This window comes from Narcine bancroftii, chromosome 1, assembly GCF_036971445.1.
Source record: "Narcine bancroftii isolate sNarBan1 chromosome 1, sNarBan1.hap1, whole genome shotgun sequence".
NCBI lineage: Eukaryota > Metazoa > Chordata > Chondrichthyes > Torpediniformes > Narcinidae > Narcine > Narcine bancroftii.
The window spans coordinates 25514629-25541153 of record NC_091469.1 but is presented as its reverse complement, the minus strand read 5'-3'; the positions used below and the strand labels follow the sequence as shown (position 1 = coordinate 25541153).

The window sequence follows — 26525 nt, the reverse complement described above, 5'->3', positions numbered from 1 at the left end:
TTACCTCCTCCTTCCACCCCCCCACCCCACCCTTCTCTGCTGCATCTATAATGTTCAAAGTAAACATTTCCTGTGCCATTAAGTTTCACCTTCTGGATAGGTGACTTGCATAGCTTTCCTCTCTTCAGGATGTTTTCCACCTCCCAGCTTCCCAATCCCTGTCAATATTCTCAGACACCCTCCACTAATTACTTGTTGAGCAACCCCACTCACCATCTCTCCCATTTCCTTTGGGATCCATCTCTTTTCTTTTTTTTAAAAAAATTATTTATTAAGTCACAAAATTTCAGAACTATAAATTATACATACACAAGTTCATATATAACATACATTTTCCATTTTCTCCCCATCCTTCCTCCCTCTCCTTCCCTCAAAATTAAACCCAAAAGGAAGAAAGTGACACCTAATTATTATCAAACTGTTATTGACTCAATGAATCATATTATATATAATATATTCAATAACATATTCTATCCCTTTAAGAGTTGGAGGATTGAATTTGGTGATCACCAATTAACTTTATGTGGTTTCCAAATTTGTTGAAATTGTCTAAAATTATCTCTAAATTATAGGTAATTCTAATGGAATACAGTTATCCTTTTCTATATAGCACTGTATTTTCAAAGATATTTCCATTTTCTAAGTTGTTGCTATTGATTTTTTTGCTGCTATTAAAACAATCATAATAAATTGTTGAGACCTATCCAATTTTAATTGTAAGTCTTTTTCCTTTGTATTACTTAATAGAAAATTTTTCAGATCCTTAGGTATTTAATTTTTTATGATTTGATTTAATATTAAATTCAATTCATCCCAGAAAAATTTAACTTTTTCATATCTCCAAATTAAATGCTGTAATGTACCAATTTTTTGTTTACTACGATAACATTTATCTGATAATGTGGGATTCTATTCCTTTAATTTTTGAGGTGCAATATATAATCTATGTAACGGATTGTATCGTGTCGTATGATACTGAGTATTTATTGTATTTGTCATAATACCAAATTGTTCAGACCAAATTTCACTTTTATCTGAATATTTAAATCCTCTTCCCAACGTTGTTTTGATTTGTACATTTCTTTATAATTTTTATTATTTTGTAATTTAATATATATATTTGTAATAAATATTTAACTATCAATGTATCTGAAATTATAAATTCAAAACAACTTGATTCAGGTAGCCTTAAACTTGATCCTCTCTTCTCTTTTAAATATGCTTTTAGTTGATAATAAGAAAATATTGTCATTTAATATTTTATAATTAACTTTTAATTGTTGAAATGTCATTAAAATTTTACCCAAAAACAATATTTTATTCTTTTAATTCCATATCCTGCATTAGGCAATGTAAGTTTTGCTGCTTTATTATTTATTTTTTTTTAAATGGTATTTCTTCCAGTTTTATCTAATAAAGGATCAAAAATAAAATTAAAATCTCCCCCTTACAAAATATCTCCTTGAGTATTTGATAAGCATAAAAACATCTTGCATAAATTTCTCATCATCCTCATTAGGTGCATCTATATTAAATAATATCTAAGATTTAGAAATCTTTTTACAGATTATCACAATGTATCCACCTGCCAGATCCATAATTACTTTTTCTATTTTAATGGGTAAATTTTTGTTGATTAAAAGAGCAACTCCTCTAGCTATTGAATTATAAGATGCCAATATGTAACCCACCCAATCTCTCTTCAAGATGTTCTGCCTCTGTTAAATGTGTTTCTTGTATAAATGTTACATGTATTTTTTATTTTTTTTAAATATAGTGTCAATAATTTTTTCCTTTTAATCCAATTCTGTATTCCATTTATATTGTTATAAATTTCAATGTATTCATTTTATTAATCTCAATTTATTTGTGTATCCCCATTTCAAATCCTCCAACTCTATTCCTCTAAAAATACCTATTCGAAAATTATTATTTTTGACTATACTTGAGGACCTAAGTAACATAAAAAGTAAGAAAAATAAGAATTTTTAAGAGAAAGAAAGGAAAAAATCCTAATTGAATTGTCTTTATTAACTTGTAAGACAGTCACAACACCCTTAACATCTTGGGTGGCAGTATACACCACAATTGTCCCATGAACTTGCAGCATACTGTCCTCCTTCCCCAACACCCCACCCCCCCCAAGAGAATTTATAGACATTTTCACCCAAAAAAATGAAAGCCTTAATACAATGAAGTCTTTAACATCTATAATATATATACAATCTAATATTACTTTGAATCAAAATTTCAGTTGTCCTTTCATTGCATTAATTCCACTTTTTCTTGTTGATTTTCTAGCAAATGTTCAGCAAACTGCATGGCTTTTTCTGGTTCAACAAAAAAATGTTTTTTCTGCCAGTAATAAATATTTTCAAAGTGGCTGGAAAATGCAAGATAAAGTTGTAGCCTTTCTTCCATAATATCTATTTTTTGTTGAATTCTTTACTTTTAAAATAAAAAAATAGTTCAAAACTTGTATCTGGATAAAAAATGTTTTACTTCCATTGTATTCCAGTGGTCCTTTTCTTTCCTTGGTTTGTCTAGCATCCAGTTCTAATATTTTTTCTCTTACTGGGTAGAGTAACAATTTTACCAAAATAGATCGTGGTTTTTGATTTATTTGATGCTTTTAGCTTTTTCAATTTCAACATTCTCTTGAAACTCTTCAGCTCCTAAGACTTGCAGGATCCATTGTTTTAAAAATTCTTTGAGGTCTGTGCATTCATTGCTCTCGTTCAAACCTACTATTTTTATATTAATGCATCTGTTAAAGTTTTCTACAACATCTATTTTCTGAGCCAGTATTTTTTGTGTCTTAGTAACATCTTTATTCATATGTTTTTTCTTTCAAAACAGCCATATCTACCTCCACACCTTTCACTCTTTCTCCGCTTCAAATTGTTTTTTCATATCCATTGTTACATTCGTCACACATTGTATTTTAACATGTTTCCAATACACAGTTTCTCTTAACTTAAATTTCAGACAACAGTCTTTCCATTAAATTTTTTAATTGTTAATCAAAATATTATATATCCACTATTTGAGTTTGAAGTTTACCTTTCTCCTCTTAATTTTTTCCATTTCTTCTAATACTTCTGGGTCCAATTCTTCACTTGATATAGACTCTGTTCCAGCAAATATTTCTAAATCGACTTCTATTATACTTGAAACAACCTGTTGCCAACATCCTTTCTTCAGTGTCCTGTTTAAAATGAGTTCTGTGCATGCGCGGCTCCTCACGCACGTGTAGTAACGTTTCCTTTCATGACTCTGTGAGCCACCAGTGAAGCCCGTACTGCCCCGAACTTGTTCAATTGCAGACCGCGCAGATTGGGTTACCTTCTTCGGAACAGATCCTGGATCCACTGTGCAGCTATGGCCTTTTTCCTTATCTTTATCATTTTCATTGCTTCTTCTCTGTTGTCCATTGTAGGTTTTTCTTTTTTTGGGTGCCATCTTCATATTTTTCTTCAACTGTTTATCTTTCTGTTTTTAATTGTTTCAAATCAAGGATTTACTTATTTACCACTCTTTTAAACTTTTCTCTGGAGAGGGCTGGTTATACTGGGCCAGTTACTAATCCATCTCTTTTCTGACCCCCTTCTTCTACTTTCACCTCCAATTAAAGACTCTTCTCCATCTCCACCACCCACTTGTCCAGGACCCATCTCTTAGTCCAAGTGCACAAGATTTAACAGGAATAGCACAGGCATGGCAACTAAGCAGTGTGACTAGGAAGAGAGAAACAAGAGATGAATGAAAGAATAGTTGAATGCAAAAGCAGAAGGAAAATAAATCAAGGGCAAGCATTTTTTTCCCAACAGCTATCAAGCTCTTGAACCTTCACATACAATACGAACCTAACCCTAAACTAGTCTAGGACCACCAAAAACACTGTCTGCTCATCACTTTTTCTTGCAATGACTTTTGTTGCAATTGTGAATATGTTTATTATCCCTTTTTCTCTTTGACATATTGTGGTGACTTAATTTATACTATTGTAGATGGTGCATCTTACATCAATAGCTGCAGCAAGTAATAAGTTTGATGTAACTGTAATTTGTACTTGTGTGTATGACAATAAACTCATCTCAAATAAGGCCAGAGTACAGAAAAAATGTAAGATAAATAAAAAAGACAAAAAGCAAATTTATTAATACACAAATTGTTTGTAATAGGAAGATAAAATAATGGAACAAACAGAGGTGTAAGGGAATGACCATTAGGATATGGATCAAAGCAGGGAACTAGATATTTAACTTTCATCAAGGGTACATGTGAAGGAAGAAAAAAGTGGAGTAGTGCCATTAATAGGAGATGAAACAACTGCAGTTATGAGATGCAGGTAAGCAGTAGTTGTGTTAATTTGGGTGGAAGTAAAAAATACCAAAGGAAAGGCATAGGTAGGAGTAGTTCATAGATCCTAAAGGGGAGGGAAAGGTGCAACTCAACAAACAAAAAAAATGGGACAACTAAAAAGAGCAGAACAATAATTATGGAAAATGTTGATCTTCATGTAAATTGGATTAATTGATCACAAGATCTCAGGATAAAGGAACAGAAGCAGGCCACTAGGCCCATCGAGTCTGTTCCATGACTCTGCACTAAGCTGAACTATGCTCACACTTAGTTCCAATTTCCAGTTCCCCATACCCCTTCCTAATGAGATACTTAACCATTTCCTGTTTAAATAGAGATCTGACCTACGCTGCTTTATGAGGACCCTCTGACTAAATAAGTTCTTCTTCCTCTCTGTTTTAATTAGATAATTTCTGATTTTAATACTATGACCCCTTGTCCTCGATTCACGCATCAAGGGAAACATTTTATCCACATTCACTCTGTCAAAACCTTTCAAATATTTGAAATGTCTCTATGAGATCCTCCCTCATTCTCCTATACTCCAACAAATACAACCCAAGAACTACCAAACATTCCTCATGCATTAGCCCTTGCATTCCAGGAATCATCCTGGTAAATTTCCTTTCCACCCTCTCCAACAACATCTAAGATAGGGGGCCCAAAACTGCACACAGTACTCCAAATGGGGTCTCACCAGTGCCCCACAGAGTCTCATTAGCACCTCTCTACTCATACACTATTCCTATCAAAATGAATGCTAGCAGAGCATTTGCCTTCTTCACTACCAATCCTACCTAGGTGTTAACTCTTAGATTTCTCTGCACGAGAACACCCAGGTCTCTTTGCTTCTCCGAGGAATGAATTTTATCCCCATCCAAATAGTACTCTGCCTGTTTATTTCCACTGCAAAAAAATGTAGAACCAAACATTTTTCAATATTGTACTTCATCTGCCATATATTTGCCCAGTGTCCCAATCTGTCTATATCCCTCTGCTATTTTACAGTTTCTTCCTCCTCTGCCACCCATCTTGGTGTCATCTGCAAATTTGGCCACAAAACCATTCATTCCACCATCCAAATCATTAATAAATTGTAAACAGCAGCGGCCCCAAGACCGACCCCTGCAGAACACTGCTTGTTACAGGCAGCCATTCTGAATGGGACCCCTTAATTTCAACCCTTTGCTTTCTGCCCATCAGCCAATTTTCTATCCAGTCTAATAGCGTCCTTGTAATTTCAGGAGCCTTCATTTTATTTATCAGCCTAGCATGTGGCACCTTATCGTAAGCCTTTTGAAAATCCAAATACACAACATCTACAGCCTCCCTTTTGTCTATCCTACCTGAAATTTCTTTAAAAAACTCTAATAGGTTGGTCAGGCAGGATCTACCCTTTAAAAAGTCATGCTGACTAGGACCCATCACGTCATGCATTTCCAAGTATTTCATAACTTCATCCTTGAGGATTGACTCTAATATTTTCCCAACCATTGACGTCAGACTTATAGGTCTATAGTTTCCTTTTTTCTGTTTCCCACCTTCCTTGTAGAGCGGAACCACATTTGTGACCTTCCAATCCCATGGAACCATGCCAGAGACTATTGATTTCTGTAAGATTGTCACCAATGGATCTACAATCTCCAAAGCCACCTCTCAAAACCTGTGGGTGTACCTCATCTTTAATCCATTCAATTTACCTTGCACAATTTCTCTAGTAATCTTAACTGTATCCAACTCTGTCTGTCTGGGATATTACTAATATCTTCCACAGTGAATACAGACATAAAATATTGATTTAATTCTTCTGCCATATCTTTATAACCCATTAAAATTTCCACAGCATCGTTTTCTATCAGTCCTATTTCAACATGTGTCTCTTTTTTACTCTTTATATATTTAAAAAACTCTTAGTTTTTTTTTTATATTGTTTGCCAATCTCCTTTTATAACTCATCTTTTCTTTCCTAATGACTTTTTAAAATTTCTTTCTGTAAGTTTTTAAAGCAATCCCAGTCCTCTGATTTTCCACTAGTTTTAGTTACCTTGACTGCCCTCCCCTTTGCTTTCATCTTAGCTTTCTTTCACTTCTTTGGTTAGCCACATTGGTACCATCTTTCCTTTGACTAATTTCCTTTTCCTTGGAATATATCCATCCTGTAGGCCTTTTATTATTTGCAAAAATATCTTCCAATCCTGCTCTGTTCCACTGACTAGTTTGCTTTTCCAGTCGACGAGCCAATTCCTTTCTCATACTACCATAATTTCTTTTATTCCACTGAAAAACTGATACATCTGATAACATTTTTACCTTTTCAAAATTTGAAACTGCCTCCTAGAGGTTCTAAGACCTTTAACTCCCTAATAACCTCAGGTTCATTGCACATGACCCAATCCAGAACTGCAGATCCCCTGGTGGGCTTCCCAACCAACTGATCAAAAAATCCATGTATTAGGTTTTCTACAAACTCACTCTCCTGTGATCCAGTAATTTCCTGTCCTTCCCAATCCCTGGACATGTTAAAATCTCCCATAATTATTTTGATATTATCGTTGAGACATGCCCTTTGTATTTCTGTCTGTATCTCATAGTCTTCTTTCTGGCTGCTGTGTGGGGGCCTGCATATAACTGCTAATATGGTTTTTTTTTAAACCCTTGCCCTTTCTTAATTCAACCCATACTGATTCTACCGCTTTAGACCCAATGTCCCTTCTTTCTATTGATTTAATGTCATCGCATGTAATATAGGAGTTGGGAAGTTATCATCAGAGCCCCCCTCCACCTCCACCCTCATGCCTATCACTCCTATAGACTGTGTATCCTCAGATAGAAACATAGAAGATAGGAGCAGGAGTAGGTCATTCGACCCTTCGAGCCTGCTCCGCCATTCAACGAGATCATGGCTGATCTTATTATTGAGCTCCCAATCACACACTTCATTGAGACATGTTTCAGTAATGGCCATAATGTCATACTTTTTTAGTTGAATCTGTGCAACCAGGTCGTCTACTTTGTTTCTAATGCTACATGCATTTGATGTTGTTTGTGCTGTATTCCTGTTAAACAGCTCTTTCTCCTGTCTGCTCACCTACCCGTCTGCTTTTGGGATAGTTTCTTAGAACAATATACTATGCTGCAACCAGAGGACAGGTTATCTTAGGTTGGATAATGAGTAATGAGGAAGATTTAATAAATTAATTGAAAGTAAAAGATCTCCTGGGTATTAGCATAGTAGACTTTTGTATCCTGTTTGAGAGCAAGAAACTTAGGTTAGAAACAATTATATTGAACCTAAATGCAATTACAGAAGAAAGAGGAGTTGCTTGAAGCACAGTGGGCAAATAGAAAAGGATATAGGCACATTCAATGGACATTTTAAATAAGTAATTCATGATACTCCGTCAAAATATACCCCAGTGAGGGGGGTTGAGCCAACCACCAAAGTTATGAGCTGTATTACGCAGAAAAGGAAATTGTCCTCAGCCTTGCTTTTGCATCTTTCAAAGTGGATCAGTGCAGATATCCATGGATTGTCTAAAATGAATAGAGTTGGATAAGCCTCTTACCAATGATGTCACAGAGTTTTAACGTTGACTCGGTGTGGATAGTTGCAAAGTAGCACGCAGTAGTTGTGCCATTTCTCAATGTTCTTTTCTGTTGAATAAAGAAGATGATCTTTGTGTGAAGTTTGTGCAGGGTTTTTTTTGCATTAAAAAACTTTATTTTTCTTCCTCTTTCTAAGCTGTCCCTTATCCGAGAAACAGAACATCACCAATAGGCAAAGAATATTACCTGGAAATGCTTCCTTTGTCCAAAACATTAAATGCACCAAAAAGTAGACTCCATCCCTGGTTCTCTGTGGTTTGTTGATATAATGCACTGAACATACCAGTGGGGAGGAATTGATGGACCCTTGCATTTACACAAGCTTTCACTGGAAGGTTACAGTGCACAAGGAAGACATTTAGCCCACTGATTCCATAATCGGTTTTATGGAGGAGCAATTCAGATGGTTTCACTATCCTATCTTCTCCCTGTAACTCTGCATTTGTTTTTCCTTCAACCTCTTGAAAGGAAGCATTGAATCTGTTCATTATTCCCTCCTGCATTACTTCTAAGAGAGGAAAAAATGTTTTCCTCCTGTTAACTTTGGTGTTGTTCTGGTTGTTGACTCCTCTGCCATTAGGAACTCGCCACATAACTAAACCCCTCATCTTATATCTAACACAGAAACAGGCTACTTGGCCCAAACAATCTGTATCGAAGTTAATGGTCAACACAAATCTCTTCCCACTCCCTTCATCTCACGTCATTGGCAGATCAAAAGAAGGGCAACGTGGACACGAGGTAACCAATGTATCTTTTCTACAGATCTGAGCTTGCAGTGCCTGAATCAATAGTCATATGATAGGGCAAGGTGGACAAAGGATCAATCCAAGAAGGGTCAGAGAGAATTGAGCAGAGTAGAAAAGATTGAGCACTCTGGGGGAAGGTCTCATGAATTTGGGGTCACCACAGGTTCAGTCATGACAGGCACTGCAGACCAATTGGAATGGACTAATTCAGTGAAATAGGCTCCGGCACGCTTGAGACAAGAACCACTTGTTGTTACTGTAATGGTATGGATTGTATATGCTAATTAGCTTGGTTTGGCCCACCCCCTGATGACACTCTATTCTAGACTCCTCCCCTGAGTCCCAGGCCATAAAAGTCGGGACACCTTTCCCTTCCCTGCACTTCCCTAGTTTGAAATAAAGCCTATCGTTCCCCTCAAGTCTTTGTCGTCGGTGGGGAGACCTGATGCCCAAGATGGTGGCCTCCATGTTGATCACGCTGTCAATGCCGGTGAAGAAGGTAGAAGTTAAATCGTCGGGGGCGGAAGTGATGTTGCTGGTGAGGGCTGCTGCTGCACAGAGGACGGGAGCGGGTAAAATGACTCTCGCCTTACAGAATATGTGGTCGGCACTGGAATCTCCTCGGCCATACATGCCATGCTGCTCTGAGATGGGGCTCTGGACCTGCAGACACATTGGTAGTGGCCCTTTTTCCCGCAGCCTGAGCAGGTAGCTTCTTTTGCGGGGCAGAGATGTCGTGGATGTCTTGCCTGCCCGCAGAAGTTGCACCTTGACAATTCCGGTGCTACTGCAGCCTCACTTAGGTTGGCTGTCCCCAATGCCAACTCCCAGTATGGCAGCCCTCATGGTGGCATGTACTGGGTAGGCCCACTTCTGCCCGCAATAGACTCCACATGGTGCTGGGGCAAGTCTAAGGTTCTGGCCAGTTGGATTGCCCATTTCAGCGGGAGTTGAATCACATCGAGGAGACGTTGTCGGATATAGTCTGACCTCAACCCCGACACGCAAGTGTCCCGGACCAGGTCTTCCATGCACTGGGCCCCCGGCACCGAAACCATGGGGTTCCCCAAACAGTCTTTTCCCAGTGTGATCAGGGCTCGGACGAACTCATCAAATGACTCACCAGGCTGCTGCTTTCTGGACACCAGGAGGTAATGGGAGACGATCTCGTTGACCTTGGGCTTGCATAGCATCCGTAGTTCAGCCATCACCTCGGAGTATGTCGTGCAGCTTCGGATGGCCTGGAAAGCCCTCTGGCTGACTCTTGTCTGTAGGACCTTTAGCCACTTTTCATCCGAATCGACCACTCCAGCAGCGGCCTCCTGGAAGTTGTTAAAGCAGTTGACCCACTGCTCGAAGAGCTCCAATGCACCCGGGACTTGGGGATCCACTTCTAGCTGATTAGGGTGCAGCAACTTCTTCATTACCGGAGACGTTAAAATTTCTGTGCGATAGATTATTGGGCACTATCAGTTGCCCCAATAATTGCAATGACAAAGACTTAAAGGGAACGATAGGCTTTATTGTACAAAAGACTTGAGCTGGACCGGATCCAAATTAGGGAAGTGCAGGGAAGGGAATGATAGCCCGACCTTTATGGCCTGGGTCCCAGGGAGGAGTCCAGGTAAGAGTGTCATCAGGGGGCAGGCCAGCCCGAGCCAATTAGCATTTATAATCCATACCATTAGTTACTTATCTGAAAACAGTGCTCAACTTTGGCACAATAGCAAGCTGGTAGGCACTGGTACAATGTGGGAGGGGTGAAGCTGCTGTTTCAGACTGGCTCTTGAAAACAACATGTTGAATTGCTAGGGGAACTGATATAGTCACTGCACAAGTTAGGGTTGTGTGCTCATCCCAAGAAAGTGCAGGTAATAAAACAACGTATAATTTACTCAGGAGTACTGATGGACACTTGCTAAACCACCACTACCTACAGACGTGTGAGTTAATGTTCTCTTCTAGACTTGGTCGTATATTGTAGGCATCATATAGATGGGTTTCTTACCAAGGATGTATCACCTATGGAACTTTTGAAGAAAGGGGTTTCTTGGAAATGTAGATCAGAACATACTAAAGCAATATCTGCACTACTACTACTTCAGCCATGCTACTTCAAGGAACACATGACTGGTTGAACCTGCAGCACACGCTTCTCAAAGTCGACCAGAATATGAATACAATGTATATGAGGGACATCTTTTGACTGACTTTTAGTTAGTTACCCACTTTGCCTACATCATAGGCTTAAACCCACTGATGGATGGATGTATAAAACATGGGACGGTCAGACAAAACATAGTGTTAACTTGTAAACAATACCTTCATGCTTGCTGACAATTTAATGTATTGGGAGGAGCAATATCAGTACCTTGGCCAAGAACAACTGACAGGAATTATTTTCTGTCTCAGCTGAAGAGTTTTTTTCTAAAGATCTTTATTTATGGGTATTAAATGGTCCCATTTCCATTTGAATGGAATTGTCATTTTAAGAACTAACAAATCAAGCTGCAAGCCTGGACAGGATTGTGGCTGACAGCAGACTAGGACAATGTGTACTCATTTCACTACTTCCAAAGAGAGGAAGGGTTCCAGAGTCACGTGACCAACATATTGTTTGATTTTTTTTTAAAGAAGCAGCTTGGAGCATCTTCACTTTGGAGGAATACTGTGCTGAAGTGGTCTCATGTGGTAATGGACAATTTGGTTGTTTTCTCCCTGTAAGGAGAATTAGTGTACCAGACCGTGATCATTGTGACGGTCATTTCGGCTGACCCACAAAAGGGTTCTGAAAGATTTGTGAACACCACTCACTTCATGTCCCCTACGCAAAGAAAAAGGGAGTTTTGACTACCACTCACCTGAAAGGACATTCTCTCTGGAAGCACCTCGACAAGGATTTCACCCAGAATCTCCAACCTCATTCGTAATGATTTCTTTGAATCAATTTCAGAGTTGTCAATACTGGATGTCCAAGAATGACTTTGGAATAACTTTCCAGAATTGTGCCAAAGCAGTAATGGTTTGATATTTCCACACACAATTGGAGGTTAAATATAGATAAATTAGATAAGCTGATATATTATTAGTTCTTTTCATGGCAGGGACACCCATAGCAGGGACACCCGATTAGTGACATCTACGTGCACCTTTACGGGCAAAAGGAAACTGTGCAGTATGTACATGACAAAAAGGAATCCAAACCATCTTGTCCGATGGGAAACATTCGCTGTCAGCATCTTACCACAGTGAACTCTAGATGGGACACCTTTCCAAAAGTGCAATCTGGAAGAAGTGAAAAGTGAGATTTGTAGAGTGAAAAAAGCTAGCACATGCAAAGATATCCCCAGGAGGGACAAAATAGGAAGAGCTAGTGAAATTAGGGACCAGGTATGGGATAGAATGGAGCCCAAATGTTGAAGGGGTGATAGCACATGCTGCAAAGCAGTGTGTATCAATCGGTTTAGCTCAAGTTCAGAATCAGGACTCAGATACAGAAGAGAGAAGAATTGGGTACATGTGGTAGAGATAGGATATTCATACACAAAACAGCATTGTGTTATATGAAGGCAAACATGCTCTGCCTGTCAATAATATACTGGTAACACAACACTAAAGTGTGGCAAAACTACTTGTTAGTGGCCAGGATTTTGAGGCGATATAGAATTTGATTAATTGTATACAACACAAGCCAACCAAGCAGCTTTCAGACACACAAGATCTATTGAAAGACTATGGATTAATCTCCAAATTCACTAGATCTGCCCAATGACCCTTTCATGAGGTGGGTTTAGATAACAGTATTCTGGTCATTGTTGTCTCCTTTCCTAAGCAGATCAAAGCATTCCCTACAAAGCAAATATTTCTAGAACAGTGGAAATAAACAGGTAGAGTACTATTTGGATGGGGAGAAAATTCAAATCTTGGAAGTGCAAAGGGACCTGGGTGTCCTTGTTCAGGGAAACCTAAAAGTTAACGCCCAGGTGAAATTGGTAGTGAAGTGAATGCTATGTTGGCATTCATTTCAACAGGAATAGTGTATAAGAGTAATAAAGTGTTGATGAGGCTCTATGGGGCACTGGTGAGACCTCATTTGGAGCACTATGTACAGTTTTGGACCCCCTATCTTAGAAAGGATGTGATGTTGTTGGAGAGGGTGCAGAGAAAATTTACTAGGATGAATCCTGGATTGCAAGGAATGTTTGGCAGCTTTTGGGTTGTACTTGAAATATAGGAGAATGAGGGGGAGAGGGAAATCTCATAGACATTTCAAATATTGAAAGGTTTTGATAGAGTGATCACAATATTCTAAGTGTGATCTCACCTGAGATTTGCAGACTTGCAACATGACCTCTTGGTTCTTCAACTCAATCCCCCAACTAATAAAGCCCAGTGTCCGATAGGCCTTCTTAACCATCCTATCAAACTGTGTGGCAACCTTGAGCAATGTATGGATTTGGACCCCTGCTCTTCCACACTTAAGTATCTGACCATTAATCCTGTACTGAGCCTTCAAGTTTGAACTTCCAAAATGCATCACCTCACACTTGTCCAGACTGAACTCCATCTGCCACTTTTCTAACTCTGCATCCTGTCTATACTGTTTTGTAACCAGACAACAATCTTCAACATTATCCACAACTTCTCCAATCTTCGCATCATATGCAAACTTACTGACCCATCCTTCCACCTCTTCATCAAGGTGAGTTATAAAAACAATCACCAAGAGCAAGGGTCCCAGAAAAGGTCCCTGCGGAACTCCAATAGTCACTGACCTCCAGGCAAAATACTTTCTGTCTACTACTCTCCACTTTCTAAAGGTAAGCCAATCCTGAATCCACACAGCCAAGATTCCATGCATCTCATGCCTCATGACATTCTGAATGAGTCTCTCATGGAGGACTTTGTCAAATGCCTTACTAAAATCCATGTAGACCACATTTACTGCCCCAACTTCATCAATTTCTTTTGTTACTTGCTCAAAAAAACTCAAATAGGCATGTAAGGCACAACTTTCCTTCATAAAGCCATGCTGACTATCCCTGAGAAGTCTGTACTTCTCCAAATGCTCACCTTAAGAATCCACCACTAATATAAGACTCACTGGTCTATAATTACCTGGATTCTCCCTATTATCTTTTCTAAACAAGGGGCCAACATTTGCCATTCTCCAATCCTCCTGCACCTCTTTATGGCCAAGGAAGATACAAAGTTCATGGCCAACACTCCAGCTATCTCTTTCTTCCCTTCCCTCAGCAACCTGGGGTATATCTTGTCTGTACCTGGGGATTTAGTGATCTTAATTTAAAAAAAAATCCAGTACTACTTCTTTTCTAATCTCAACATGGAGGAGTCCTCAAGCTTGTTCTATTCTGACCTCAAGAGAATTCAATTAGGACCTCCTCAGCCTCTTGGCACATACTGCCTCTTCATCCTTAAGTAGCCCTCTCTTCATTCTTGTCATCCTTCTGTTCTTCACGTACACATAAAACATCTTGGAGTTCTCCATAATCCTATTTGCTACGGCCTTCTCATCCTCCCCTTGAGCTCGCCCAAGTCCTTTATCAAGTTCCTTCCTGGCTACCATATAATTCTCACAGCCTTCCTCTTTTTTTGCTTTCTAAATTTAATGTATGCTTCCTTCTTCCTCTTAACTTGCTGCTTCACCTATTTTGACAATCACAGTTCACTTTTCCTACCATCTTTTCCCTGTCGCAATGGGACAAACCTATTCAGAACCCTGCACAAACAGGTCCCTAAACATCCCCCACATTACTCTTGTGCTTTCTCCCTTGAACATCTATTCCTAAGTTACTCTCCTTGGTTCCTGCCTCATCCCTTTATAATTAATCCTTCCCCAATTAGACATTTGCCCATTTTGTCTACTTTTATCCTTGTCCGTAGCGATGTTAAAGCTCAGGGAGTTGTGGTCACTAGCACTCAAATGGTCCCCAACCAAGAGGTCCATCATCTGACCAGATTCTTTACCTAGTACTAGATCCAGTATGGCCTCTCCTCTAGTGGACTTGACAGCATACCGTCAGGAATCCTTCTTGGACACACCTGACAAATTCTGCTCCATCTATCCCTCTTGCATTTAGGAGGTGCCTGTCAATATTTGGGAAGTTGAAATCTCCCACAACAGCCTCCTTGTAATTTGTGCACCAATCCTCAGTATCACGAGGGCTATTTGGGGGCCATAAACTACTCCCAGTATATTGATTGCTCCCTTCCTATTTCTGACCACTGACTCAGTAGACACTCCCTTGACATTGTCCCCTCCCTTTCTCTCTGTCCCTGACCAGTAATGCTACTCTTCCTTTGTGTCAGTATTCACAAGAGAAAAAGACCTTGATCATGGTAAGGCCAAAATTGACCAAGCCTTTCTGCTGGATGATGTGGAGGTTAAAGGAGAGGAAGTGTTGGATCTTCTTAAAAACATCAAGATTGATAGGTCCCTGGAGCCAGACACAATATAGCCCAGGCTGTTGTGGGAAGAGAGAGCTGGGGCAGTAGCTATGATCTTTGAATCCTCTTTGGCCGCAGGAGAGGTGCTGGAGGATTGGAGCATGGCAAATGTAGTCCCCTTGTTTAAACAAGGTAATAGAGAGAATCCTGGGAATTAAAGACCAGTGAGTCTTATGTTAGTGGTATGCAAATTAATGGAGAAGATTCTTAAGGATAGGATCTATGAACATTTGAAGTACAGTCTACCCAAGGATTGTCAACATGGCTTTGTGAAGGGAATATCATGCCTCACAGTTTTTTGAAGAGGTAACAAAAGAAATTGATGAGAGTAGGGTAGTAGATGTGGTCTACATGGATTTTAGCAAGGTATTTGACAAGAATCCCATAAGAGGCTCATCCAGAAAATCATGAGACATAGGATCATGCTGTATGCATAAAAAAATTGGCTTGTAGGAAGAAAGCAGAGAGCAGTCGTGAAGGAAAGAATTCTGTGGGGAGGTTAGTGAGTAGTGGAGTGCTGCAGGGATCTGTTCTGGGCCCCTTGCTCTTTGTGATTTTTATAATGTCCTGGATAAAGAAGTGGAAGGATGTATCAGTACATTTGCAGATGACATAAAGGTTGGAGGAGTTGTGGATGGAGCTGAAGGTTGTCAAAGGTTACAAGAGGATATAGACAGGATGCAGAGTTGGGCAGCAAAGTGGTAGATGGATTTCAATATGGATAATTGGGAGGTGATGCATTTTGGAAGGACAAACCAGAAGGCTGAGTACAGGATTAATGGTTAGTTCAAGAGTGTGGATGAATTCATACATCCCTCAAGGTCACCACATAGGTTAACAGGATAGTTATGAATTTTAAAACCATATCTCCAATTATAAAATGAATAAATTTAAAAAAAACATATGTGGCATGCACATTTTATATTTATATATATAAAAAATAAATGTACCCTAATCCCTCCCTCTCCACCCCAACATTACACAAGAAAAAAAAGTAAGGAGATTGCCAAATGAGGGAAAAAAACACATCTCATTACACATAATACTGGAGCTAAGGGTTACCAGTGGGGTGAGTTTTCAGGGAGTCTTTCAAATCTATATATTGTAAGTATGGGCTCCATATTTTCAAAAAGAAATTATATTTATTACACAAATTATAAGTTATTTTCTCAAGTGGAATACAAGAATGCAATTCAGCAGGCCATCTTTCCAATCCTTAATCTGTATTTGATTTCCAAGTAACGGCAATGCACTTTCTAGAAACAGCCAAAGCTAATCGTAAAAATTCAATTTGATACATAGTTAATTTTAATCTAAAACTAATCACTTTAATATCATCCAACAAAAATAACATGGGATCTAGTGGGAGTTTTACCTTTAATATCTTCTCCAAATTTTTTTTTACCTCTAACCAAAAATGTTTTACTCTCAGACACTCCCAGTAGAATGAAAAATGAACCAATTTCTTGACCGAATCTAAAATATAAATCTGATACTACTCAATTCAACTTCTTTAATTTTTGGGGAGTTAAATATAATTGATGCAAGAAATTATATTAAACTAATCTATATCTTATTTAATAATTTTCATACCATCCTTAAAAAGTTGCTTCCAATCATTTTCATCTATTTGTATACCTAAATCAACCTCCTATTTTAATCTTAATTTATGAATTCCTATTGTAGGAACTGTTTTCTGAAGTAATTTAAACATCTCTAAAATAAATTTATTCATACCACCCCTAGTAATTAATAATTCAAATTCATTTTTTCTAGGTAATCTCAAATTGCGACTTAACTTATCAATCAAAAATGCTTTAACTTAATAACAGAGAAAAGTATTATTCAGGATATTAATTTTTTCCTTCATTCGTTGAAAATTAATAAATTGACCTGCCTCAAAACAATCTTCTATTATTTTTATTCCCATTTGACTCCGTCCTTAAAAATTGATTTTTCATAGAAAAAGGAAGAAATCTATTTTGATATAGAGATGTTCTTCGGGAAATTCAACCTTTTTCACCTATCTCATCTATTTTATTCCATAATTCAATCAAATATCTCAAAATAAGTGCATCTCTAATTCCTGTTAATTATTTAGAATTCCATTTATAAATAAAATCTTGTATATGATCTTCACCTATTTTACTCATTTCTATTTTAGCTGAAGTTAAATATTTCTCCAAATCAAACATTCCATTAATGAATTTCAGTTGGGCTGCCTTATAATCGTTCTTAAAATGAGAAAGTTGTAAACCTCCTAATTCAAACTTCCAAGTTAATTTCTCTAAAACTCTAAGACATCTTTCCATAAAAACTTCCTTATACTTAAATTTGGATTCTTTTTTTTTAGATATACCGCAAGGAATTGACTGAAAATGATATTGAACCCTTGGAAAAATATTCATTTTAAATACAATTTACTCTACCCATTAAAGTTATAAGCAAATTATTTAATTTATTTAAATCATCCTTAATTTTATTAAATAAGGGTAAATAATTTAATTTATATAAAATATTTAAATCATTATCAATTCTTATCCCCAAATATTTAATTCCATTTTCTGACCATTTAAATTAGGTAAGTTGTTTACAATGAATATAATCTCCTTTTACCAAGGCCACAATTTCACTTTTGTCCCAATTAATTTTATAACCTGATATTTCACCATATTATTTCCATCTTGTATGCAAAGAACACATAAAATTTGCATATAAATCAAAACATCAGCAAATAAATTAATCTTCTGTTTCTCTGTACTAACTTTTATACCCTTAATACTAATATCCTGTCTTATTAATTCCATTAATGGTTCAATTGCTAAAACAAATAAAGCTGGAGTTGATGGACATCCTTTTCTACTTGATTTAGACCAGTGGTTCTCAACCTTTTTCTTTCCATTCACATACCACTTTAAGTATTCCCTATGCCATCGGTGCTCTGTGATTAGTTAAGGATTGATTAAGTTGGGATTTATGTGGAAAGGGAAAGCTGAGAATAACTGCTCTAGACTCTAATGTTACAGATATATTTTGCTTGAGAAAAATCAATTGGCCCATTTCCTTTGGCGTTATGAAACCGTGTATGTAACAAGTTAATTAGGTACAATTAAAACAGTATTTTCAAACAACTTCTTTCCACCCACGTACCACCTTAAGCAATCCCTTACTAATCACAGAGCACCAATGGCATAGGGAATACTTAAAGTGGTATGTGAGTTGAAAGAAAAAAGTTGAGAACCACTGATCTAGACAATGAAAAAAAAAGAAATTTGTGCATTCGTTATATAAAAATCCTTCTGCCAAGGTTGTAATGTTTTAAACCAATTAATAAATTAACATCCAAAACCAAATTTTTCCAACACCTTAAATAATTCCATTGTAGCCTAACGAAAGCCTTCTCAGCATCTAAAGCCACTGCCACAGCCAATTCACCTTTCTTTTGAGATGCAAGTAATCAGTCTACCAATATTATCTGCAGAATGTCTTCCTTTAACAAACCCAGACTGATCTATATGAATTAAATCTGGTAAATAATTAGCCAATCTATTTGCTAAGACTTTATCTATAATCTTATAATCAATGTTTAATAACGTTATTGGTCTATAAGATTCCATTTTTAATGGATCCCTATCTTTCTTACATATAACCGTTATAATTGCATTAAAAAAAATATTCCTGTAGAGAATGGGTTTTACTTGCCTGCTTCAATACATCCATAAAAGGAGGTATTACTATATCTTTAAATTTCTTGCAAAATTCTGGTGGAAAACCATCCTATCCAGGAGACTTGCCACTTTGTAAAGAATTAAGGAATTAAAGAATTAAGGGCATTAATAATTTCCCTCACCGTAAATGGAGCATCTTGGCAATTTAAAGTAGATAAATTAATTTTAGTTAAAAATTCTGAATCTTACTTTTATCATTATCAGACTGAGATGTATACAATTTAAAATAAAAATCTTCAAAGGAATTATTTATTTATTTATTGAGGTTTAAGTAACTTTTTTTTTTAAAGAGTTCCTTTTAATAGCATTAATAGTTCTTGAAGTTTGTTCATCTTTTAATTGCCAAGCCAAAGCCTTATGTGCTCTTTCTCCCAATTCATAATATTTTTGTTTTGATCTTTCAATTAATTTTTCAGTTATACAAATTTGCATAAAATTATAATATAATTTCTTCTTTATTAATTCTCTTCTTTCACTTCAGATTTATATTTCTGTAAATCTATTTCAAAATTCTCTTTTTTTCCCCAATTTATCTAAAGCCTTAACATAATCTTGTTAAATTTTAACTGAATGTAATTATTTGGCATCTTAAATAAGCATTCAAATCATCCCATAAAATAAATTTGTTATCCATTGAATCAAAATTAATATGTAAAAATTTCTGGATTTGTCATCTTATGAAATTACAAAAATGAACTATTTTTTAAAACAATGAAGAATTAAATCTCCATCTATATGACATTTTTCCTTTTCAGAAATTATACATGACAGAATGACAATCCTAGCTTGATATTCTGCTTGCATAACTCTTCTTTGTAAATCTGACCTTAAAAACCTATCTATTCTTGAGTAGGAGTCATGTATACAAGAATAAAAAGAATAACTTTCACCAATTATCAACCAAATTCAAATCCTTCATCAAAGTCAAAATTCTATTAGCAGTTTTAGTCCTAGTAACTGATTTTTGTGACTTATCCAAAATTGGATCTAAACAACAATTAAAGCAGTGGTTCTCAACCTTTTTCTTTCCACTCACATTCCACTATTAGTAGTCCCTTTGCCATAGGTGCTCTGTGATTAGTAAGGGATTGCTTCAGGTGGTATGTGGGTGGAAAGAAAAAGTTTAAAAACCATTAATTTAATTGTACATAATCAACTCATTATTTGCATAATTTCATATCGCCAAAGTAAATGGGCCAATGACAATTTTTCTCAAGCAAAATATTTCAGTAACAATTTGGTCCAGAGCAGTGATTCTCAACCTTCCCTTCCCACTCATACCACTTTAAGCAATCCCTTACTAATCACAGAGCACCGATGGCATAGGGATTACTTAAAGTGGTATGCGAATGGGAAGAAAAACATTGAGAATCAGTGGTTTAAAGTCTCCTCTAATTAGAACATTTTCAAGTGCTTCAGCAAAGTACATAAAAGACTCACTAATAAATTTTCCATCATCTACATTGGGTGCATAAATACACACAAGTGTCCACATTTCTGAATAAATTTGACAATGTACTAAGACAAATCTCCCAGCAGATCCGTAACTACAGACTGTATCTTATCAGGAACTTTGTTATTAATCAAAGTAGCAGCTCCTCTTGCTTTAGAATTAAACAAAAAAGCTACCACTTGACCCACCCATTTCCTTTTGAATTTTTGATTTTTTTTTTAGGTAAATGCATTTCTTGTTTTAAAAAAAGCAACATCAACCTTTAATTTTTTTTTATATATAGAAACCCCTCTTCCTTTTAATTTGGTTATTAAAACTATTAATATTAAAGGATGCAAAATTTAAAACATTATTACCCATCATATTCAAATCTAAGAGCCAAAGAACTCTTGCCACTTGCCCCACTGGACCCCCTCTGCAAAAACATAATCAAATAAATTTGACATCTCCAGAAAAAAAGAAAAAAAGCCCCAAAAAAATACCGGTTTAAAAAATGTACTAATTTCCTCTACTGTGCGGGAAGTGGCCTTCGCCACAAAGTGGCACGTGGCTACGGAAGGAGAAGACAAAAAGTCTGCCCCTCCCAGGCAGAATACACACAACTTCAATTATAGTTCATTCAGGTATAAGCAGCTTCTTCGAGATCTTTATTCACTTGGTCATCATCAATCTCAATCAATTCTTGACATTTTAAGAACTGTTGTACATCTTGTACTTTTGCCACTTGATAAAATAAAACCTCTTGAGTAGCCTGACTGAAACTTGAAGTTTGATGTTGCTTCAGATTTGGCAAAGAATTTAGAACACTAAGTATGGCTGAGTAACAAAAAACTCCAAAGAACTGATTTTGCAGGGTTAAATTCTTTTAACAATTGACACACTTAAATCCACATTAAAAGACACTTATTTCCCACCATTAAGGAGCCTTGTTGTTTTTGAGCATTTTAAACTGCCAATCTTAATGGCATTTCTTTATCTTGATAACATAAACATCTTATCAAAATCGAGCATGACCTTTGTCCCGGAAATGGTTTCTTTCTATTTGCTCTATGCGCTCTATCCAATTCTAATCCATTGGAAAATTTTCAGGACCCATAATTTCTGGAATCCATCTTTGAAAAAATTGCACTGAATTAGAGCCTTCAAAATTTTCAGGTAGCCAACCATCTACACAGTTATTTCTGTGACTATGATACTTCAGTACATCTTTTATGTAAAAGTTCTTTTCTTTGTACCTCCCAAGCCATAAAAGAATCTTCCATTTTATTAACTGTTTCCTTGCATTGTTTTACTTCATCACAGTAATCTTGAATATCATCTTCAATTTCTGGACTTTAGTTTCAATTTTCTCCATAATTTTAGCATATTTTGCCATTACTTGCTTAACTTTGATTTTATTGAAATTGCATTTTAGATTCATTTTTAGAAGACCCAAATTGTGAATCCATACATTTAACCAAATTTTCTACTTGACTAACAATTAAACTTTTCAAAGCTTAAAATTCTTCACTCTGAAACTTAGCTTCAGGGTGTTCAAACTTTTCATCCTCCATACCTTAACTAAGTTGGGCTTCTTCTTCCACTCCCTCCAATTCTTCATAGATTTTTTTTCAGTATTTTCTCCTCTCTTCCTCCCCCCTCCCCCGCCTCATGGTTCAGAACTGAAATTTGAGTGGAAAAGTTGACTTACTCATGGATCCCATAGCCTCAAAGTTTAGTCTCTTGTAAGAATACTATACTAGGTTTTAAATGCTTCAGATGAGAGAAAACCTTTGATTTTTTTAATAGATTTCTTAGTTGGAATATTAGAGGAATGTAAAATCCTAACAGATATCACCCCACCAGGAATGCCAGGATTCATTGCATCAATCATAGTGGTGTTTAATGCCATAAATGAGTTCGAGGGGCAAGGTGGCTCCCCTCATCCCACCCCAAACAGACATATCCACATACTTACTACACTTGCCCCCATATGGAATATGAGCCATGGGAATAATACACATCATCTATGTGGTCTAAACATCCTCACACCTAAATACTAATTACTTGGAGAGTGACCCAAAAAGATAAACCTCCCTTCTGTGAACTTTGAATTAGATTCACAGGTACATTTCAGGGCATGACTGATTGTTATATTTTATATTACATATAGATAGGTTGCAGCTGGGATCAGAACATGACAAGCTGGTGGAAAAAAAACCATTTTGAATAAAGGTTGTGAGTTATTAGTTCAGCCTGTTCAAAGCCCTTGAGGTCCATAAGAGGAGATGGCTGGCTGTGTGGTGAATAAGAGAAACAGGAAAAGAACTCTGTAGTGACCTGAAAGAAGGAGGTAATCATCTGGAAAATCCTGATTGGGCAAGTTTGTTCAGCAAGACACTGAAGTGGCTGATCGGAAGGAATCAGTTTGTGTCCATTGAGCAACAAATCTCTCTCTGAAAACCAACAAGAACTTTTCTAAGCTGTAACCATTTATCTTTCAAGCACTAAAGCCTGGTGAACTTGGAGAAGTGAGTTAAGTTAATAATAATAAGTTAAAGTTGGATCCTGTTTCATGTTTAAAAATAATTAAAAGTAACTTTTGTTTAAATAACCATTTGTTTTGGTGACTTTTTATTGCTGCTGGGTTTTGGGGTCCTCTGGGCCCATAACAGGGATACTTCAGTCAACTCTGTAAAGATTTGTGGGTAATTAAGCATTATCTTGTGACATAAAGAATTCTGGGCATTTTTGCTTTCCACGTAGCAAACTCTTATTGCTAAGGATTATGGGAATGTAACTATAGATGAACCTTAAGTTTCATTTGCCAAAGATGTGATTACGCCTTCATTTCCCCAGATATGGTCTCACATAAATCAGTTGAAATGGTGTTTTTTTTTAAAAGAGCAACATTCCACATCTGTAAGAGAGATTAACTGTGATGGATTAGAATGAGTGATTGAAGCTACGAAGTAATTAAAAACTTTGGGTGTCAAATTACTATATAAATTGAACCATTTCTGTACAAACTTTGAGAAAGAGCAAAGCACCAATGAAGAGTTATGGATTCTTCATGAATATTCCTTTCTCCCACTGGTGTTATTAGTGAAGTATTAAAACAGAAAATGGAAGCATTAAATTGAAATAATTTGATGGATAAGTTAGACAAGTACAGAAATAGCTCTGCTCCCTTCCACCGCCCACCACCCCCCCCCCCCCCCCCACCCCCAACCTTTACTCTGTACAAGAATACAGAGTAATTGAGATCACAGTCTATTCTTTGGGATTATGCTCACTGTTAATTTGTAGTTGCTCTCTCAGGACGTCCAGAAGCAGAATGTACCTCTTAAATTTGTGATGACTTACTGTAAATTGGGTGCAGATGACGCACATGTGATTGACAGATTGGTCTTACCTCAGATTATCGGTAATTATTCCCTATTATTTCTGTTAACAATGATACATTGGTGAATTTCACTGTAATTAACACTGTTTATTATTTTGCTACTTCTGATAGGATACTCTATATTTTTAAGCTCCTCTTAAATGCAAATGGTCGAGTGTGAACATCACTATTTCCATTGCTTCTATGGACCTTGTTCTTAGTGGGAAAATATTATACAAACCAAATGTTTAATTAAGTTCCCCTATCTACCTGGATGGTCCTGATTAACGATACACTTGTCTATAGACAACACTTTCCAGATTCTAATATATCCTAATTTCAAAATGTATCTTCAAGGAAATGCGAGGACGATATTCTGAATTACTATCTTATTAATCCAACAAATTAAATTTTGTAGATGCCATTGGTAAAATGGATAAACATTTTGCTATAATTTTACATTAAGATTTTCATAATGATGAATAAACAAAACATTTGGTTATATTTAAAGACAACGATATTCAACTTGAAAGAGATATACAAAAGGAAATAAGACGAATTCAAAGAAAGTTATCTTGAGCTTTCGTCTCTTTCATAGTTCATCGAAGAATGAGATGCAAGCTCTTGGTCTGCTCAGATAATACAACACATGATGTCATAGTCACTATGGTAGCATAACAATACTTTTTCTTAAAGTGATAGGCACAAAATTGACTAAGAATTAAAAAAAATACAAGGTTTTAGCCTTTACATTGTCTAGCACTGACCTTCTTACAGTTCCATATTTTAAGGCTGCTTGGAACAGGGTCCTTCAGCACATCTATACTGTAATAAACATTGGGATGGCTCATCAATCAACATGCCACTATGGCTGATGACACTTTAAAAGGAACTTGTTGGTGGGATAAAATATGGAATTAAGCATTAAATGCTAACATACACCAGAGGGTACCCATCATATCTCATCTTTTTGCAATTTTACTTATGATAATGAGTTACAAGTTAACTCTTCATGTACTGTATTTTCCTTGTAACAACTCAAATGTATTACAAGAAGTTTGGGAAGTTATGACAAAGCAGTGGCAAGGGAAGTTTTCATAAATATATTTGTTGTGTTATTGATCACTGGGTAACAGTCTCCTTCTTCTTTGGCTTGGCTTCGCGGACGAAGATTTATGGAGGGGGTAAAAAAGTCCACGTCAGCTGCAGGCTCGTTTGTGGCTGACCAGTCCGATGCGGGACAGGCAGACACGATTGCAGCGGTTGCAAGGGAAAATTGGTTGGTTGGGGTTGGGTGTTGGGTTTTTCCTCCTTTGCCTTTTGTCAGTGAGGTGGGCTCTGCGGTCTTCTTCAAAGGAGGCTGCTGCCCGCCAAACTGTGAGGCGCCAAGATGCACGGTTTGAGGCGTTATCAGCCCACTGGCGGTGGTCAATGTGGCAGGCACCAAGAGATTTCTTTAGGCAGTCCTTGTACCTTTTCTTTGGTGCACCTCTGTCACGGTGGCCAGTGGAGAGCTCGCCATATAATACGATCTTGGGAAGGCGATGGTCCTCCATTCTGGAGACGTGACCCATCCAGCGCAACTGGATCTTCAGCAGCGTGGACTCGATGCTGTCGACCTCTGCCATCTCGAGTACCTCGACGTTAGGGGTGTGAGCGCTCCAATGGATGTTGAGGATGGAGCGGACACAACGCTGGTGGAAGCGTTCTAGGAGCCGTAGGTGGTGCCGGTAGAGGACCCATGATTCGGAGCCGAACAGGAGTGTGGGTATGACAACGGCTCTGTATACGCTTATCTTTGTGAGGTTTTTCAGTTGGTTGTTTTTCCAGACTCTTTTGTGTAGTCTTCCAAAGGCGCTATTTGCCTTGGCGAGTCTGTTGTCTATCTCATTGTCGATCCTTGCATCTGATGAAATGGTGCAGCCGAGATAGGTAAACTGGTTGACCGTTTTGAGTTTTGTGTGCCCGATGGAGATGTGGGGGGGCTGGTAGTCATGGTGGGGAGCTGGCTGATGGAGGACCTCAGTTTTCTTCAGGCTGACTTCCAGGCCAAACATTTTGGCAGTTTCCGCAAAGCAGGACGTCAAGCGCTGAAGAGCTGGCTCTGAATGGGCAACTAAAGCGGCATCATCTGCAAAGAGTAGTTCACGGACAAGTTTCTCTTGTGTCTTGGTGTGAGCTTGCAGGCGCCTCAGATTGAAGAGACTGCCATCCGTGCGGTACCGGATGTAAACAGCATCTTCATTGTTGGGGTCTTTCATGGCTTGGTTCAGCATCATGCTGAAGAAGATTGAAAAGAGGGTTGGTGCGAGAACACAGCCTTGCTTCACGCCATTGTTAATGGAGAAGGGTTCAGAGAGCTCATTGCTGTATCTGACCCGACCTTGTTGGTTTTCGTGCAGTTGGATAATCATGTTGAGGAACTTTGGGGGACATCCGATGCGCTCTAGTATTTGCCAAAGCCCTTTCCTGCTCACGGTGTCGAAGGCTTTGGTGAGGTCAACAAAGGTGATGTAGAGTCCTTTGTTTTGTTCTCTGCACTTTTCTTGGAGCTGTCTGAGGGCAAAGACCATGTCAGTGGTTCCTCTGTTTGCGCGAAAGCCGCACTGTGATTCTGGGAGAATATTCTCAGCGACACTAGGTATTATTCTATTTAGTAGAATCCTAGCGAAGATTTTGCCTGCAATGGAGAGCAACGTGATTCCCCTGTAGTTTGAGCAGTCTGATTTCTCGCCTTTGTTTTTGTACAGGGTGATGATGGTGGCATCACGAAGATCCTGAGGCAGTTTACC

At 37.5% G+C, this 26525-nt stretch overlaps 1 protein-coding gene across 2 annotated transcripts in view; it reads right to left on the bottom strand.

Annotated features, from left to right (window-relative positions):
• The window catches only part of gda (guanine deaminase), a 73416-nt gene that overhangs the window by 28588 nt on the left and 18303 nt on the right, over positions 1–26525 (bottom strand). For both annotated transcript variants that reach the window (XM_069922702.1, XM_069922703.1), the window contains one exon: positions 7932–8019. In XM_069922702.1, the coding sequence (XP_069778803.1) occupies positions 7932–8019 (88 nt within the window). The remainder of the gene's footprint in view (positions 1–7931; positions 8020–26525) is intronic.